Below are 17421 nucleotides of genomic sequence, written 5' to 3' on the forward strand. Positions count from 1 at the left end.
CTTCATTCAACTGATAAAGAGTATATATATATATATATATATATATATATATATACACACACACACACACACACACACACATCAAAGATCCAAACGGATAAAAATATGAAAAAAGATTATAATCCTACCAGGAAACTAGGAATAAATATAAGATAAACACAAGAGAATATAAGATAATCTCGATCACTTTCTTCACTCCCCCTCAAGATGGAACGTGAAGATCACGAACGCCCATCTTGCCTAACATAAAACGAAATCTGTCAGTCCCAAGTGGTTTGGTAAAAAGATCTGCTAGTTGATATTTGGTGTGAATAGCAGTTAGAAATATTTTCCCAGACTCAACTCGCTCACGAACGAAATAACAATCCATCTCAACATGTTTAGTACGTTCGTGAAATACCAGGTTGTTAGTTATATGTCGTGTAGCTTGATTATCATAATAAATTCGAGTAACAGTCGTCTGAGGAACTTCAAGGTCCGTTAATAACCAACGAAGCCATAAAATTTCACTCACTGTAGTGGCCATGGATCTATACTCAACTTTAGTAGAAGAGCGAGACACGACAGACTGCTTCTTTGTCTTCCAAGAGAGGATCACCTCCAAGAGTAATAAAATAACTAGTCTTTGAACGCCTCGTGAAAGGGCAACCAAGCCAATCGGAATCACAATATGCAACCAATGTTAAATCACTATCAGTCGGAAGAAAAATGCCTTGACCAGGCGTGGCTTTAAGGTATCGCAACACACGGAGAGCCGTAATCCAATGAGTTTCCCGAGGAGCCGAAAAAACTGGTTGAGCGTATTTACTGCAAACGCAATATCAAGTCGGGTGACTTGTAGGTACAGAAGACGACCAACAAGCCGCCTGTACTTCCCAACATCAACTAAGGGTGAATCGTCTTCAGTAGTAAGACGAATGTTCAGCTCCATAGGAAAAGAACTTGGTCTACACCCTTCCAAACCACTGTCAGCAAGTATATCAAGAGTATACTTCCTTTGGATAAGAACCATTCCATCCGGTGTCCGAGCCACCTCAATTCCAAGAAAATATTTCAGCGTTCCCAAGTTGCCGTCGAGAAAGGTTTTAATTTTAGCAATGTGACGATCATTATTCCCCAAAAGAATAACATCGTCCACATAGATGAGGGCTGAAATAAAAATATCCTTTTGCTTGAATATAAAAAGTGTGTGATCAGCCTTAGAATGCTTGAAACCAATTTGTAAAAGTGCTTCAGTGAACTTATTGTACCAATTTCGTGAGGCTTGCCGTAAACCATACAAAGATTTTTGTAGACAACAAACTCAAGTATCCCCTTTCTTTGCAAAACCTTGTGGCAGCTTCATATATACTTCTTCATCTAAATCTCCATGTAAAAAGGCGTTATTTACATCGAGTTGGTGAATCACCCATCGTTTCTGAACAACAATTGCTAATATGGTTCTGACTGTCACTAGCTTGGCAACCGGTGAACGTCTCATGGAAGTCAACGCCTTCAATTTAGGTGAAACCCTTTGCAACTAGTCTTGCTTTGTAGCGCTCTACTTCACCAGTCGGTTTATATTTGATTTTGTAAACCCACTTTGAGTCGATAGCTTTCTTTCCAGGTGGCAAATTTGTCAACGTCCATGTGTTGTTATTTTCAAGAGCTTGAATCTCCCTTTGCATAGCATCCCTCCAATGTTGACTTTTAACTGCTTTAGAAAAGTGTTTAGGATCATCTAGAGAAGAGATGACACTCAAGTAAGCCTTGTGGGAGTTAGTAAAATTCTTATAAGACACAGAATGTGATAAAGGATGTACCGTTGAAGAAGCCGTGTTGACATGGGAGTGAGAATGGTCAATGGAAGGTGGCAATTCGACTTCAAATTCTTGCAGGCGTGCAGGTTTGGTTCGAGTTCGCTCAGGACGAGTGTTGTGGGGTGGATGACGGGCTGGGTCAACATCAGATTGACTTGTTTGGGATAATGTAGACCCATCGATAGAAGACGTCCTGTCTGGGCTGTGCTGTGGGCTAGTAGAAACACTTGAAGTGTTGTTTGGAACCGGCTGATCAACAACAGGCGCATGATCAGCAGTATCAAGAATGGCAGTTGTCTCATTATCATAAGTATTGTCAAGAGGATTTTAACCTATATGGTTCCTGTTTCGATTTTCGTCTTCAACATTTTGGAAAGGAAAGATGCCTTCTACAAACTTCACATCTCGAGAGACAATGATCCTTTTGTTTTGGATATCAAAAACTCGATACCCCTTTTGTCCTTGTGGATATCCTATGAAAACACAAGGCCTCCCCCTTTCTTCAAACTTTTCCTTTCCAACTTTATTCTCTTTGACATATGCCAAGCAACCCAAAACTTTCATATAATCATATGGAGGCTTACTTTTGAAAAGAACTTCATATGGGGTTTTAATTTGGATGGATTAACAAGGTAATCTATTTATGATATAAGTGGCCGTAAGAACACATTCACCCCAGAACTCGATAGGAAGACTAGCTTGAAAACGTAAAGCTCTAGCTATTTCTAAGAGGTGTCTATGCTTCCTCTCAACTATTTCATTCTATTGTGGGGTATGTATGCATGAAGTTTTCAAGCAAAATCCCATGTTCTTGATAGAATTTATGTATATAGTTTGAAACAAACTCTCCTCCATTATCACTTCTAATTCTTTTGATTCTTCTTTCAAATTGGGTCTCGATCATTTTGTAGAAAGTTACAAGAATCGAGCTTGCATCTGATTTGTGCTTTAACAAATAAACCAAAGTGGAACGACTATAATCATCAACAATTGTAAGAAAGTATCGGGCTCCAGAGAGCGAAGGAACCGGTAACCATCCCATATATCATAGTGCATTAAGTCAAAAGGTGCAGAAGTTTTAATAAAACTATCTTGAAAAGGTAATCTAGTTTGTTTAGCCTTAATACATGAATCACAATAATCTATTTCTCCTAAACTATTCAAAAAACTAATATTGAAACATCCCAAAAATACAGACCAAAAATTTCGTTTTTAATTATTAATAAAACCATAGTTATCCCAAAACACATGTCATAATATCTCAAACATCATATTCATGTATATCAAAATATCAGAGTATACACATCCCAGGATGTAACAAATGGTGGGTGCACTGCAATCATCCCGAGCTCTTCCCCTTGCTACCGGAAGTACCTGAAACCAAAACTGAAAACTGTAAGGACGAAGCTTAGTGAGTCTCCCCAAACTACCACATACCATAAAAATATCATGCAACTAGGAGATGCGGGCCCTGCCCACTCTCATGGAGATTCGGGCCCCGCCCACACTCCGCTGTCTAGGAGATTCGGGCCCTGCCCACACTCCGCTGTCTAGGAGATTCGGGCCCCGCCCACACTCCACTACTAACATGCATACAAGTATCACACAGACAACAAGTATATCTACCAAACAATCACATATCTATACTCAAATAATACTATAAGAATCGGGCCCCGCCCACTCTAGGCTGCGACAAGATTCGGGCCCCGCCCATACTCAGCTACTAACATATCACATATACGGACCGACCTTGGTGCCGTAGACCCGTTCCTACTGAAGGACTCACCTCGCAAAACTGACTGCTGAAAATTCGAGTGAGGAATCCTTGTCTGCTGCTCCGGCGACTCTCCGTCTATCAATTCCATAGTAACACTTAATCAGAATCTGCTAATCCTTCTTAGGGTAAAATGACCATTTTACCCCTGGTCAAAGTCAAAGTCAAAGTCAACTCCCAGTTAACCTAACTCGTCGAGTTATCTCCCAACTCGGCGAGTCCATGAATGCTTAAAATCGTTGTCAACTGAGTCAACTCGACGAGTCCCTTAACAGACTTGTCGAGTTCCTGCTGTCATAATAATCGGGACAACCCGCTTCAACTCGTCGAGTCCTTTCCGGGACTCGCTGAGTTCCCCTGTCTGATTGAGCCATCTCAATGGATTAAGCTCCTACCATTCAGATCTATGTTCCAAACTTCATCTACATACTGGAAATACACTCTTAAGGGTAAAGTTTCCAACTTTACCCGTCCTTAGCCCTTCCTAATGGGTTTAATCCAAACCCTAACTTCTTTAAGACATAAATCTTGGTCCACAAGCCATAATACTCTAAATCAAGGCACAATATACTAGATCTAGGCTCTTATCATATGTGGGACACGTAAAGTCCCGAGCTTTCCTCCCATGTATGGTCTTTTAGGGCTAAAAAGACCATGTTCTTGCATATAAGCTTGCATGGGGTCTCCATGGTCATAAAGTTTGCACCTTTATGCCATGGAACCCTTCCTAGACCCCAGATCTGAGATGTACATCACTTGGGACGTCCCAATCCCAAGGATAAGGTTCTTGAACCAAATCCTTCATAAAATGAAAACAAATAGATCTAAGAGAAGAAAGATCAAGTTAGGGACTTGATTACCAGAAAATGTAGTAAATGGAGTGTAGCTCCTGGATCTACTTCTTCCCCTTTGAGCCCTCTATCTTCTTCTTCTTCTTCTCCCACAAGCTTCAAGAGACACAAATAACACTCAAAATGGCAAGAACTAGCTCAAAATCACTCAAGGTGGATTAGGGTTTCGAGATTAGGGTTTGGAGGTGATAGAGGTTGGGGTGGAGGCCAGATATGATGTTTAAATAGGGTGTAAACCCTAAAGATTAGGGTTTCCTCCTGATGGACCTATTCGTCGAGTCCAGGCTTCGACTCGTCGAGTAGACCACTTAAACCCCCGCGACCAAGCTGGCATCTACTCGACGAGTTAGGGCTACCAACTCATCGAGTAGCTCTTACAAAATGAATACTTTAATAGATTAAATGCGTACCAGGAAACGGGGTGTTACAAATATGTTGAAGTCTAGAATTTGAAGCATGTCCCAACCTTCTATGCCATATTTCAGTATCAACCTTGACTGCCATAGCCTTGATGCTTGCATCCATCCCTTCCATGTTGTAAAGACCATCCTTACACCTCCCCATGCCAATCAGCTTCGTCGAGTGTAAGTCATGTATGTAACAAAAATCCGGGAAAAATGTTACAAAACAATTGTGATTTTTAGTGAATTTACTAACAGACAAAAGGTTGCATTTGAAATCTAGTACGTAAAGGACATTATCGACACTCAAATCACTTGGCAAGAAAGCACTCGATATTCCTTGAACAGGGACACTGTCACCGTTTGGTATTTTAACAGGAGCACCATCAGGTGATTCCTTTAAATTGATTAGGACAGAATCATCACAAGTGATGTGTTCGGTTGCTCCTGAGTCGATGACCCACGGCCGATGACAGCTAATCTTACCAACCATGTTAGCTTCATGCCTAGTTTCGCTGCTTAACTGTCGCAGCAACTTTTTATATTGTTCAACCTTAAGCCCGGGAATGGGACTGAATTCGACTCCAACTGCAGCGGCCTTGGATTTCAGTTTTATCGGTTTCTTTTGATCGTTTGGAGCCCTTCGTTGTCGATTTTCCCACCAGTCAGGACACCCGATCTTTTCAAAACATCCATCAATCGTGTGTCCGGTTTTATTGCAGTGCTTACGCTTCAGGCTCTCACGACTGGTGCGTTTTTCAGGATAGTTGGCTTCAATTTTTGGTGGCGCTCGTATCTAATAAGCTGCTGCCTGCACCACTGTTTTCTTTGTTGTGCTGATGTTCTTTTGTTGTTCATCTTCGGCTACTAAATGGTAGACAGTACCCAAGCTTGGTATGGGTTTAGTGTTGAGAATTTGGGTTTTTATGGTCCCAAAACTGTCATCAAGTCCCATCAAAAATTCGTATATACGTTCCTTTTCTTTGGGCTCCATGAGTCTTTTCCCTAAATTGCAAGAACAGTTGTTGTAGGTGCAAGTTGGTGGAGGTGAGACATATACAATTTCATCCCATATTCCTCTCATCATTGTGTAGTAGGCAGAAACTGATTGATTGTCTTGTCTCATAGTTTTTAGATTTCGATTTAACTCATAAGCCCTCACAGCAATTTCTTTTCTGAATCTCTCTTGGAGGTCTTCGCAAATCTGTTTAGCTGTTGTTGCATATTTTACGCTATTTCTTATTTCCTTTTCCATGGCGGTAGTGATCCATCCCTTCACAATGGCGTTACTATGCAGCCATGCTCTGTAGTCTTGTGCATCCTCTGCTGGTTTTGGAAGAGTTCCATCGATGAATCCGGTCCTATTTTTAGCGATAAGAAAGTCACTCATCTCCAGAGACCAGTCTGCATAGTTGTTGTCGTTTAGACTATCATTCACATGCATCTGACGAGGATAATCATTGGGGTGAATGTAATATGGAGAGTCTGGATCAGAAGAAGGATTCTTGGTTTTGTCTTTCCCACTCCCTTCAACGCCATCTGTTGGTCCTGCCATGGAGACGGTTTCTGGTTTTGTGATTTTGGCGGATCAGAGGACCCGCTCTGATACCATATAGAAAACTAAATAGGGTTCAACTGGAACAATTGATTATAGGTCGTGTGTCTTCATTCAACTGATAAAGAGTATATATATACATCAAAGATCCAAACGGATAAATATGAAAACAGATTATAATCCTACCAGGAAACTAGGAATAAATATAAGATAAACACAAGAGAAGATAAGATAATCTCGATCACTTTCTTCACTAGATTTGGGTTTTAGTATCCTCCACCATGTCACATTATCCTAAGTCGGTCAAATTCATGAATAACTTCTTCAATTGTATGATTTTCTGGACATATTGTGGTAATCCAAGAAAACTCAATGTCTATGGTTATAAGGTAGGGAGTTAAGATTCATTAGTTTTTCTTTTTTGCCACATAACAACTCTTGATTTCCCCATTAACTTTTTATCTTTCTCCATGTGATGCTTCCTCACTATGATAGCTACCTAACTTTACCTTTGGATGTTTTGGTATGTCTAGGATCAAACACAACTCAATGGTGTTTAACCAATCAATGAAGTTGTTAGGGTGAGCGTTACCCATGAATTCAGGAATCGTGACCTTTAAACTAAGGTGTCGTTTGGTTCGTTAACGGGAATTAGAACCAAATTACACCACTTTCTTATGTTTGGTTCAAACTTTCAAAAGGAATTGGATTCCTAAATGAGTCAAATTTTTCTTCCATTGCGGGAAAATAAATTTCTTCCAAAATCTAAAGGAATTAAAATTCTTTTCAAGTGAGAATGCTAAAGAAAACCATATTACTATTTTTACTTTTAACACTACATATAAAACTCCTCTACCACCACCACAACCATCACTACCGCTACCTCCACCTCCACCATCGCCATCCACCACCGGCACCACTGCTACCATCACCACCACTGCAACCATCACCATCGCCACTTACCATCACCACCGTCACTTCCACCACCTTTGCCACTGTTGGAATAGTGTCATAGGTCATTAACTATTGGTAATATTTCTAATAATAGCAGGGTCCTTTTGGGTTGCCCTCAAGACCCAAATTGAGTAGAATAAATAAAGGAGAAATTGGTTTATTAATTATTATGATTAATAATTAATTAGAAACTAATTGGAAATATATTTTGGAAATATATTATGGGAATTAATTAACAGTCTAATTAATTAAAGGGTTGAATGTTCATTAATCGATAGTTGGTTAATCAGGAATGTTCCAGAACCTTTATGGGATTAGGGTTGGATGAAAATCACTCCATCCCACATGGGAAAGGAGTGAAATTTCGTGGTTATGCTCCCATCCCACATGGGAAGGAGTACTAAACCTAAGGAGGCATCCAAGGCTATAAATAGGGCCTTAGGGATTTCATTCCTCCTTGCACCTTGGCTTGAAGTTTCGCCAACCCTTCTTCCTCCCCCTCTTAGGGACGATTTCTAACCCTCTTTGGGTTTGAGAAATTGTCCCTTCTCCTAGTTATTTTTATTCCACTCTTTGGTGTCATTGGGTGTGATACCATTAGAGGGATTCTGGTTTGGATCCTTTCATCCAAGCAACTTCATGGAGGATCAAGATCTCAAGCATGGAGATCAAAGGCTACATAAGAGGTATGTTTTCTTACTTATGTTTTAGTTTCTAGGGTTGATGTAATTAGCATGAAGCCATAGATCCATAGGATGCATGTACACTTAGGTATATCGTTGTTTCGATTTTTCCGCTGCCTAGTTTTAGAGTGTATTTGATGCATAGAAAACCCAACAGTGGTATCAGAGCCATTGGTTCATGGTTACTTTCACCCTAGGTCCATATTTTCTGTAAAAACTTGTTTGAAACTGAATGAAAGCAGATTAGATGAAAATTTCGTAATTGATAAAAACCCTAGTCGTAGCTCACGACGTGAACAAGGAGGTCACGACGTGAGCTCAGCAGAATTAGGGTTTTCGGATTTTTGCCATTTTTAAAATATGAAGGTTTATTAAATATGGATAAATACCTAATTTAAATTGTTTTTGAATCTGGAAAATTGATAAATATTATTTAAATGCGTTTATTTGAATTTGAATATCTATTTGATAATGGATAAATATTGTTTAAATATGTTTATTTGAATTTGAATATTTATTAATTGATATATATTATTTAAATGTGTTTATTTGAATTTGAATATTTATTTGTTATTTAAATAGTGAATTTAAATATTTAATATTATTTATAATATGGATTTATAAATTTGAATATTAACCCCTCATGATTTATTAATTGTTACATTGCGTCCTCGCAATTAATTAGAATTAATAATAGACAGCTAAATTTAAAGAGTTTTAAATTTACCCCTTGTATTTATATATATTAGAATTGTGTTTATTATATGTATAAGAAAGTTACAACATGCGTCATCGTGTGTTTAAATGTTGACATTGTCAGTCTTACATCGACTAGGCTCACCTGTTCTGATGTAGGGGTTTAAGGGGGTCTCTTTGATTCCTAATGAGGTCGGTTTTTAATATGCTTCGCGCTTACCACCCTCACCGCCCTATTGCATTTTGAGAATGGAGTTACCGAAAGGGTTTGATATTATCCATGAAAATTGCACAATCTCAAAGTATTCTAAATACAAGTATAAAACAAAATCTCGTTTTATTAATAGAATGTGAGTTTATATTATCCATGAAAATTACACATTCTCTTTATATTCTGTTGGTGGAGCTCGTGTGGTTAACCGACACATCAATCTAGAATATAGTCGAGAATGATATAGAACTCACGAATCTCAAGCGTAACTTGAGCTGGGGACCATGCGATTTTGCAAGGTTAATTCTCAATCTATTTAATGTGAATCTTATGTTATCCATAAAAGTTGCACATTCTCTTTTAACTTGTTGATGGAGCTTGTGTGGTTAACCGGCACGTCAATTTGAGAGTATAGGTAGAGAAAGATGTGGAACTCGCGAATCTCAAGCGTAACTTGAGCCGGGGACCACGTGATTTTGTATGGTCGATTCACCATCTGTTCAATGATCCGCGGTGACCCCGTCATTGAATTTGAGATGAACATAATCTGATATTAACATGTCATTGATAGTCAATGAATCTCAAAGATCTAGGAATTTCGTGGTGATCGAAATTGGCAAAGGATTTGCCTACCTAAATAACTTTATAGTGTGTTTACGGCATCCCTTTACACATCATAGAGCCAAATATGGATCCTAGCCTTCTAAAATAATTTTATTTAGGGTGATTATTTTCTAAGGATAAGTAAAACAAACTATAATGGAATTTTATTGAATGATGTCTATAACCTTATCCACTAAAATCTACTGCTATAAAACCTTTGAAAAGATTAGCTTTGAGGATGATCAATCTTGTCAATTTCGTAGTTTGGGAATAGTTCTCATAAACGAAAGGAAAGATCATGCCTTTGTTAAAGCTCTTCCTAGGTTACTTCAAACATTGCATTCTAAATTGTTAGAAAGAGCAATTATCAAATGTACGTTGTAAATTGACATATTGAAGTAAAATGGAATTTCCTTGAGTTAGAAGTTGACTAGGGTTAGTCAACTAGCTGACATGTACATATAATCAATTCATTTTGATTTTGATATGAACAACTTGGAATGACCATGAAGGAGTTGTGTATCATGTTGAGGTTTCCTTTTGGAATTAACATAGCAATCATAGAAACTCATACTTCAAAACACTCCTATATTTTACTATCATGAATAGTGTCAAGAGAAAGAAAGTCAATTGTCCATGGGTTAAAAGGCGATTAGTTTTGGTATACCTAATCTAGGTCCAAATACCCTAGGACAAAGGAAGGCTTATTTTGAGACATGTTCTGATAGCAATTTGTTTCCATAACAAGAAAAGGACTAAGAAAGAAAACTTGCCCAAATGTATATTTGAGGTGAAAGGACTAAACATGAAGAAGTTAAATTTGATCATGGATCACGAGCCCGTGCTACTTTCCATAGGATCAAAAGATAATTGGTTCTTCCATATTTGGTATTCAATCAAATATATGGATTTATAATGCCATGAGAACATTACTTCTAAACCTTAAGTATTTTGTAAAGGTTTAAGTATTGATATTTGCAAGAGTGAGCAGTGACTAAAATGAAGTAAGAAGACTAAAACATGGAGAAGATAGTTTGATCATGAATGCCAAGCCCTTGCTACATTCATAGGATCAAAAGACAACTCTTTTCAAAATATTTAGTCTATGGTATTATAATTGAAATTGTTTATACTATGATTCATGAGATAGTTCTGACTTATTTAAATGTGGAGCATTCTAACATGTTAAAAGAAAGTCGTGAAATCTATGAAGCTAGTATAGTAGCAATAGTTCAAAATTGATTCGAACATTTGAATAAGGTGTATTATTGTGAATATCTGTTGATGTTAGTTCAACTAATGGATCGTTCATATTGACCATAATAAGTACTTATTCAAATACATCCAAATGTTTGGGTGAAATGTATTTGTGGAATCATAGTCTTGGATACATAAATGAGAAATGCATTACCAAGTATCCAGTTGGATCGGATTTTGGATATCATTTGACCTTGAGTCTTATGATAAATGCAAATCTTGTTTATCAAGATAGATGATGAATGCGTCACTGGGTGATGTGAGTATCTGTTGGAATTAGTTCACACTAATGGACCGTTCAGATCAACCACGATACATGGTAAGACCAACTTCGTATGAATGTGAGTCTGGAACCTTTCAGGTGTTCAGAGCTCTCATAAAGCGAGGTTAAGAATCAATTGGGCAATAGGATGAGACACTCATAGTGAGAATCTCAGTCCAAACTTTATCGATCATCTAAGTGATCATGAAAGAGTTTCATGATCTATCTCTGCCCAAAACACTACCACTAGGAAGTGTTAGTTGGATAGAGAAACAAACCGTTCATTGATTTTGTACTAGATGAGTCGCACTGTGTTTGCTAACAAATCGTGGAATGTACCATGAATAGTGTTACACGAAGTCCTTTGGTCTTGTGCCAACTAAGTAGGTTCTTGAAACACTTTATGGTATGTGAAGTGGGATTCTATCCTCACTACCATATATGGAAATCTACGATTATGAGGCTTACGCTCGTCGTGAAGCGCTCGACAATCTGGGACTTTGAATAGAGATGTGTTATCCTCGTTGGAAAACCCATCATGCATTTTGGATAATTGTTTAACAATCCTTATGAGAACAAAGTGTATGTTGCTCGAAGGGCAGTCTTCCGAGAGAGGGAGCTGATTTCCAAAAGGGCTAGTGGGCGCCACATTGATCTTGATAAGATTCAAGAGTCAACCAACGAAGAGCCTAAAGTTGGACATAACATTCAAATTGGAATTGAAAAAGCTATTAAGGAAACTGACATATTTCCATTTTTCCTTATAGATCTGATAGAAGACGTCATGGACCTAGTTATATAAGAGTTTATATTTCTAAGATATTTGAGTCACTGGTAGATAGCAATCAGAGTGTACCAGCTATCGGAAGCTATGGTAGGCCCTAAAGGCTACAACATAGAAGGAGGAAATGGAAAGCGAGATTCAGTCCATGTATGTTGAAATTTGGTAGATCAAGCACTTGACCTTAACCATTAGGTATAAGTGGATCTTCAAGTAGAGACAATCATGGATGGGAACAAACACATAATTAAACCAAGATAGGTTTTGAAGGATGTGTAAGCTTAACAAGTTCATTTATGGACCGAAATAAGCATCTCGCAAGATGGATCATTATTTCAATGAGAAAGTTCAAGGAGTTTGAATTTCGAGAAATAAAGATAAGCCATATATATGTCAAAGCTAGTGGGAGTAATTGGAATCTTTGTTTCAATGAGAAAGTTCAAGGAGTTTGAATTTCGAGAAACGTAGATAAGCCACATATATGTTAGTGCTAGTGGGAGCACTGTAGTCACCCTTGTATTGTACATAGACAATGTACGATTTATAAGAAACTATATACTAACTTAGCAGGTGTAAAATCTTGGCTTGGTATGAGAACTGTTTCGCTATGATATACATGGGAGATACAATACACGTGCATAATAAGGATCTATGGAGATAGATCAAAGTGATTCATTGGATTAAGCCAAAGTACATGGAATGTTGAGGAAACTCAAAAGGAGTTTAGGCCTATTACAATATGGCATGACATTGAGCGATGTTAATGTCCTAGTTCTACTAGAGGTTATGAGTCGTGTACCACATGCTTCTGCTATGGGATCGATCATATATGCCATGACATGTACCAAATCTGATGACTCGTATGCCTTGTGCATGACAAGTTGGATTAGATCAATTTGGTGAAAATCAACGAATCAAAATCAAGAACATTCTTAAGTGTCCTTGGAGGACAGAAGAAATGATCTTGATAGTATGGAAGAGATCATTGTAAGAGTTACATTGATGCTAAGTTCCATACAAAGGCAATTTCGTTCGCAGTCGGAATTCGTGCTTTTACTGAATGGTGATACATTAGCATGGAAGAGTACCAAGTTATATACCATAGTGGATTTAACAAACTTAGAGTATTTTGAAGTTGTTAACTTGCACAGTGGACAATGTGACTAAAAGAGATTCATTAGTGACATCTTTGTTGAAATTCAATCATTGATGGTCCTTATGAAGTTTCTTGTGACTTTGGGTGAACTTACCTCGAGTATGGATCCCAAGTCACACAAGCTCACATGAAACATACTCAGTAAGTACCAACACATTTGATAGTGAGTCAAATGTAAAGACATCATAGTCAATATGTCATATCGAAAGATAATCTTGTCGATCCATTCCTAAGCTGATGTCATTGACCAAGTCTGATAGTCAGACAAAGTCGATAGGCGTTAGATTTGCAAATGAATTGGCTTAAGCACTCTTAGTTTGATTTGTTTTAAAACCCGAGAACTTTAAGCGGTATAAGTTTTAATTTGATTTGGCGATTATTAAGTGGTGGTCTTAATATATGATGGATTTCGGTCATTTCAATTAGCTTATCACTGCGTTCTCACTTTTGCATGTTTGGAACCCACTTCCCGAGTATTTATTTACTCAAACGTCCACAGTCGGTCATACTCTTGGAAGTAAGTAGTGATTCAAGACTGTCGTGAGTATTAGTGGATTGTCCATATTGATTGGACATAGCATAGAGATTGCGCTAATACTCATGAGTGCTTAATAGAGATTTAAGTATTGGACCAACCCACGCTTAGAGATTACTTCATGGATTCAGTCACGAGTAATTCTAAGACGATAATATCTTCTATTCTTCAAACCTAGATACATGTGGGTTTTGCTTTATGATTATGTTATGCATTGGTCTACTCCAACGCTAACCGTAACTGGTAGTTATAAAGGTTATGTCCATGTGTGACATGATGAAATAGACAGAAACTATGTAGTCAAAGTTTATTCGTTCCTTCTGCCTTAATAGGAGAAGCGATATCTATGGGCCCCTCGATGATTTGGTGCTGACATCTAAAGTGCTTGGCCGAGCCCTGACTGGAATTGATGTGTTCAATTTAGTAGTCAGATGCAGTCGTCACAAATCTATATCGGGAAACATAATCTTGAATTCTTGAGATTGAACATTATCTATGTCTCGAATTCATACATATATCATAGAACGAAGGGATAGTTGATCACTTATCTAAGGGCTGAATCTTGATTAGATCAAGAGTTCAGTAGTTGCATTGGATGGCTAACTCTCTGTTGATTATTGGAGAAGTATTAGTCCTCATATAGTTGATGACTTGTCCAAGTGGGAAACTGTTGGAATAGTGTCCAAGGTCATTAACTATTGGTAATATTTCTAATAATAGCAGGGTCCTTTTGGGTTGCCCTCAAGACCCAAATTGAGTAGAATAAATAAAGGAGAAATTGGTTTATTAATTATTATGATTAATAATTAATTAGAAACTAATTGGAAATATATTTTGGAAATATATTATGGGAATTAATTAACAGTCTAATTAATTAAAGGGTTGAATGTTCATTAATCGATAGTTGGTTAATCAGGAATGTTCCAGAACATTTATGGAATTAGGGTTGGATGAAAATCACTCCATCCCACATGGGAAAGGAGTGAAATTTCGTGGTTATGCTCCCATCCCACATGGGAAGGAGTACTAAACCTAAGGAGGCATCTAAGGCTATAAATAGGGCCTTAGGGATTTCATTCCTCCTTGCACCTTGGCTTGAAGTTTCGCCAACCCTTCTTCCTCCCCCTCTTAGGGACGATTTCTAACCCTCTTTGGGTTTGAGAAATTATCCCTTCTCCTAGTTATTTTTATTCCACTCTTTGGTGTCATTGGGTGTGATACCATTAGAGGGATTCTGGTTTGGATCCTTTCATCCAAGCAACTTCATGGAGGATCAAGATCTCAAGCATGGAGATCAAAGGCTACATAAGAGGTATGTTTTCTTACTTATGTTTTAGTTTCTAGGGTTGATGTAATTAGCATGAAGCCATAGATCCATAGGATGCATGTACACTTAGGTATATCGTTGTTTCGATTTTTCCGCTGCCTAGTTTTAGAGTGTATTTGATGCATAGAAAACCCAACAGCCACCGGCTCCACCACCACCACCCTCCACCACCAATGCCACCATCACCCACTAAATACTACCTCTAGCATCACCGCCACCATATCACTGTCACGCACCACCACTACTGTCACCTACACCCCACCACCACCTCCTCCGCCATTACCCATCACCATCTCCACAAACCCCACTACCATCACCACCACTTCCACCATCAACATCACTGCCACCACCACCGTCACTGTCATCACCCACAACTACCACCATCACCATCATTTACTATTTTTATAATTTATATAATATAATTTTACCTATAAGTTATAAAAAAAGTAAAATTAAGCAAAAAAATAATAATAATAATGACAATTTTGTCATTGTACATTATTCAAATTACATTTCCTACCAACCAACCAAAAAATATGGAATTAGATTCAAATTTCATTCCTGCCAACCAAACAAAATATGAAATTGGATTGCAATTCTTGACAAATTCTAATTCCTTTAAAAACATTTTGCAAACCAAATGTCACCTAATACTCCTCAACAAGTTATTAGGACATGGTCTCTCACGACGACATGATTCAACTGGTGTAAGCGCATTTTCACTTTCTAATCTACAGGAGTTCGGGTCCATTAGTTTGTTTACTTTCTCTTTTGCATAAGAATTTTTGGATGATCACCTTTTAATCCAGTTTACACTTTCAACCACTGATTTATGCTCTCCATAATCAACCCCACATCCCAATTTTTGTTACTTAATCAGCTTTCAGAAGTTAAATATTTAGTTCCTCAACCTTTATATATTTTCATTTGCCTTATTGTTTGGTATTAAACTTTGAATGTTTATAATAACTTTTGAATTCTTTCTAGAAATTTTGAATATATAGGTAGGGCTGTAAACGAACTGAACGAACACGAATAAAGGCTTGTTCATGTTCGTTTAAGTTAGCCGAACAATCGAACAAACACGAACGGATAAACGAACGAAGTTTTCTTGTTCATGTTCGTTCGTTTATCAAATTGTCGTGTTCATGTTCGTTCGTTTATATTCGTGAACATGCTAAACGAACATAAACGAGCGAACATAAAAGAACAAAGATAAACAAACACAATTGAACACATATGAACATAAACGAAATATAATATAGTAATGTAATAAAAAAACAATTGAAAATATATGAATTTAAAAAAACTTAAAACGAACGTAAACGAACAACATAAACGAGCGTTCACGAACGTAAATGAACGAACGAGACCATTGTTCATGTTCGTTGGTTTAACTAAACGAAAGAGAATTTGTGTTCATGTTCTTTCATTTATTAAATAAACGAACATAAACGAACTTCCCACCGAACAGTTCACGAATGGTTCGCCGAACGTTCAGTTCGTTTACAGGCATATATGTAGGTATTAAAACTGAATATTTGAGTGTGTTGGTATCTTCTTTGGTATCAAATCCCCTTTTCCCTTGTATTTCAAACTAACCACTTAAAAAACCTCTTAGAAAAAATTATTTTGCAAAGACCTAACGAAATGAAACATATTTTGCGAAATATAAAATCGAAACATGTTCCCTATTTGAGATCCTTTCCGAAATGAGGTTTGTATTTCTCACATCCTTTTTCTGAAATTAAGCGACATTTCTCTAATGCCTATGGAAGTATAGATACCCTTTTCTGCTTGTATCACAAAATAATAATTATAAAAACCTTTCAGAAAAAGAAAATCGCCAAGATTTTGAATAATTTGCTTAATACAATTCCCATTCTGGCATCACACTTTATCATGGATTGTCTATTTTTCCTTTTTTGCGCACTATCATGTCTACGAAATGAAAAGTTATTGTCGTATCTTATGGTGGTTTAACTTAAATTATTAAAGGGCAAATTGGAGAAAATAACAACATACTTTGCCTTCTATATTGACATAGGTAACTTATTTAATTTTAAACCCATAATAACAATATATTTATAGTTTATTATTGATTATAAAATTTTATAACCTCAACCGATAACCTCTACCATTTGAATTTTTAACAATCATGAGAGAAAAACATGATAAACCCCTACGAACTTTCACAATGAAGAGAGAAAATGCAAATGCTGGTATCTGGTGAAGCTTCATGGTTACGAACATTTGATTTTTGCATATTTTCAAAACTTTGACACAATTTTTATCTTTTGACAAAAATAGCCCTTTAAGTTTAAATATTTCAAGTTCGGCAAAGATTTCTAGAAATCAAACTTTTCAAATTTCAGAATTTATAAACTTCACTATAAAACTTTATAAATGGCATTTTTGCCATGATTTTGGTTATGCAAGTTACTAAAAAATTTAAAAAGTGACAAACGTAGCCTAAACAACCTGTTTTTGAAGCATATTTTTAAACAACACCAATAGTTGTAGACATGAACTCGATTATGGTTGATGCTACAATTATGAGAAACATATCCATGTCA

General features: G+C 37.2%; 1 protein-coding gene across 1 annotated transcript; it reads right to left on the minus strand.

Annotated features, from left to right (window-relative positions):
* Positions 1–5621: 5621 nt before the first annotated feature.
* LOC145113967 (uncharacterized) lies at positions 5622–6380 on the minus strand. Its single transcript, XM_079049998.1, has one exon. It carries the CDS (start codon positions 6378–6380, stop codon positions 5622–5624), a length of 759 nt encoding a protein of 252 aa, XP_078906124.1.
* Positions 6381–17421: the final 11041 nt, after the last annotated feature.

Source organism: Lactuca virosa, chromosome 5 (genome assembly GCF_052849685.1).
Source record: "Lactuca virosa cultivar CGN04683 chromosome 5, Lactuca_virosa_CGN04683_v6, whole genome shotgun sequence".
Classification (NCBI taxonomy): Eukaryota; Viridiplantae; Streptophyta; class Magnoliopsida; order Asterales; family Asteraceae; genus Lactuca; species Lactuca virosa.

Coding starts and splice junctions, on each gene's coding strand:
- LOC145113967 (XM_079049998.1), bottom strand. CDS start 6,380: ATGGCAGGACCAACAGATGGCGTTGAAGGGAGTGGGAAAGACAAAACC.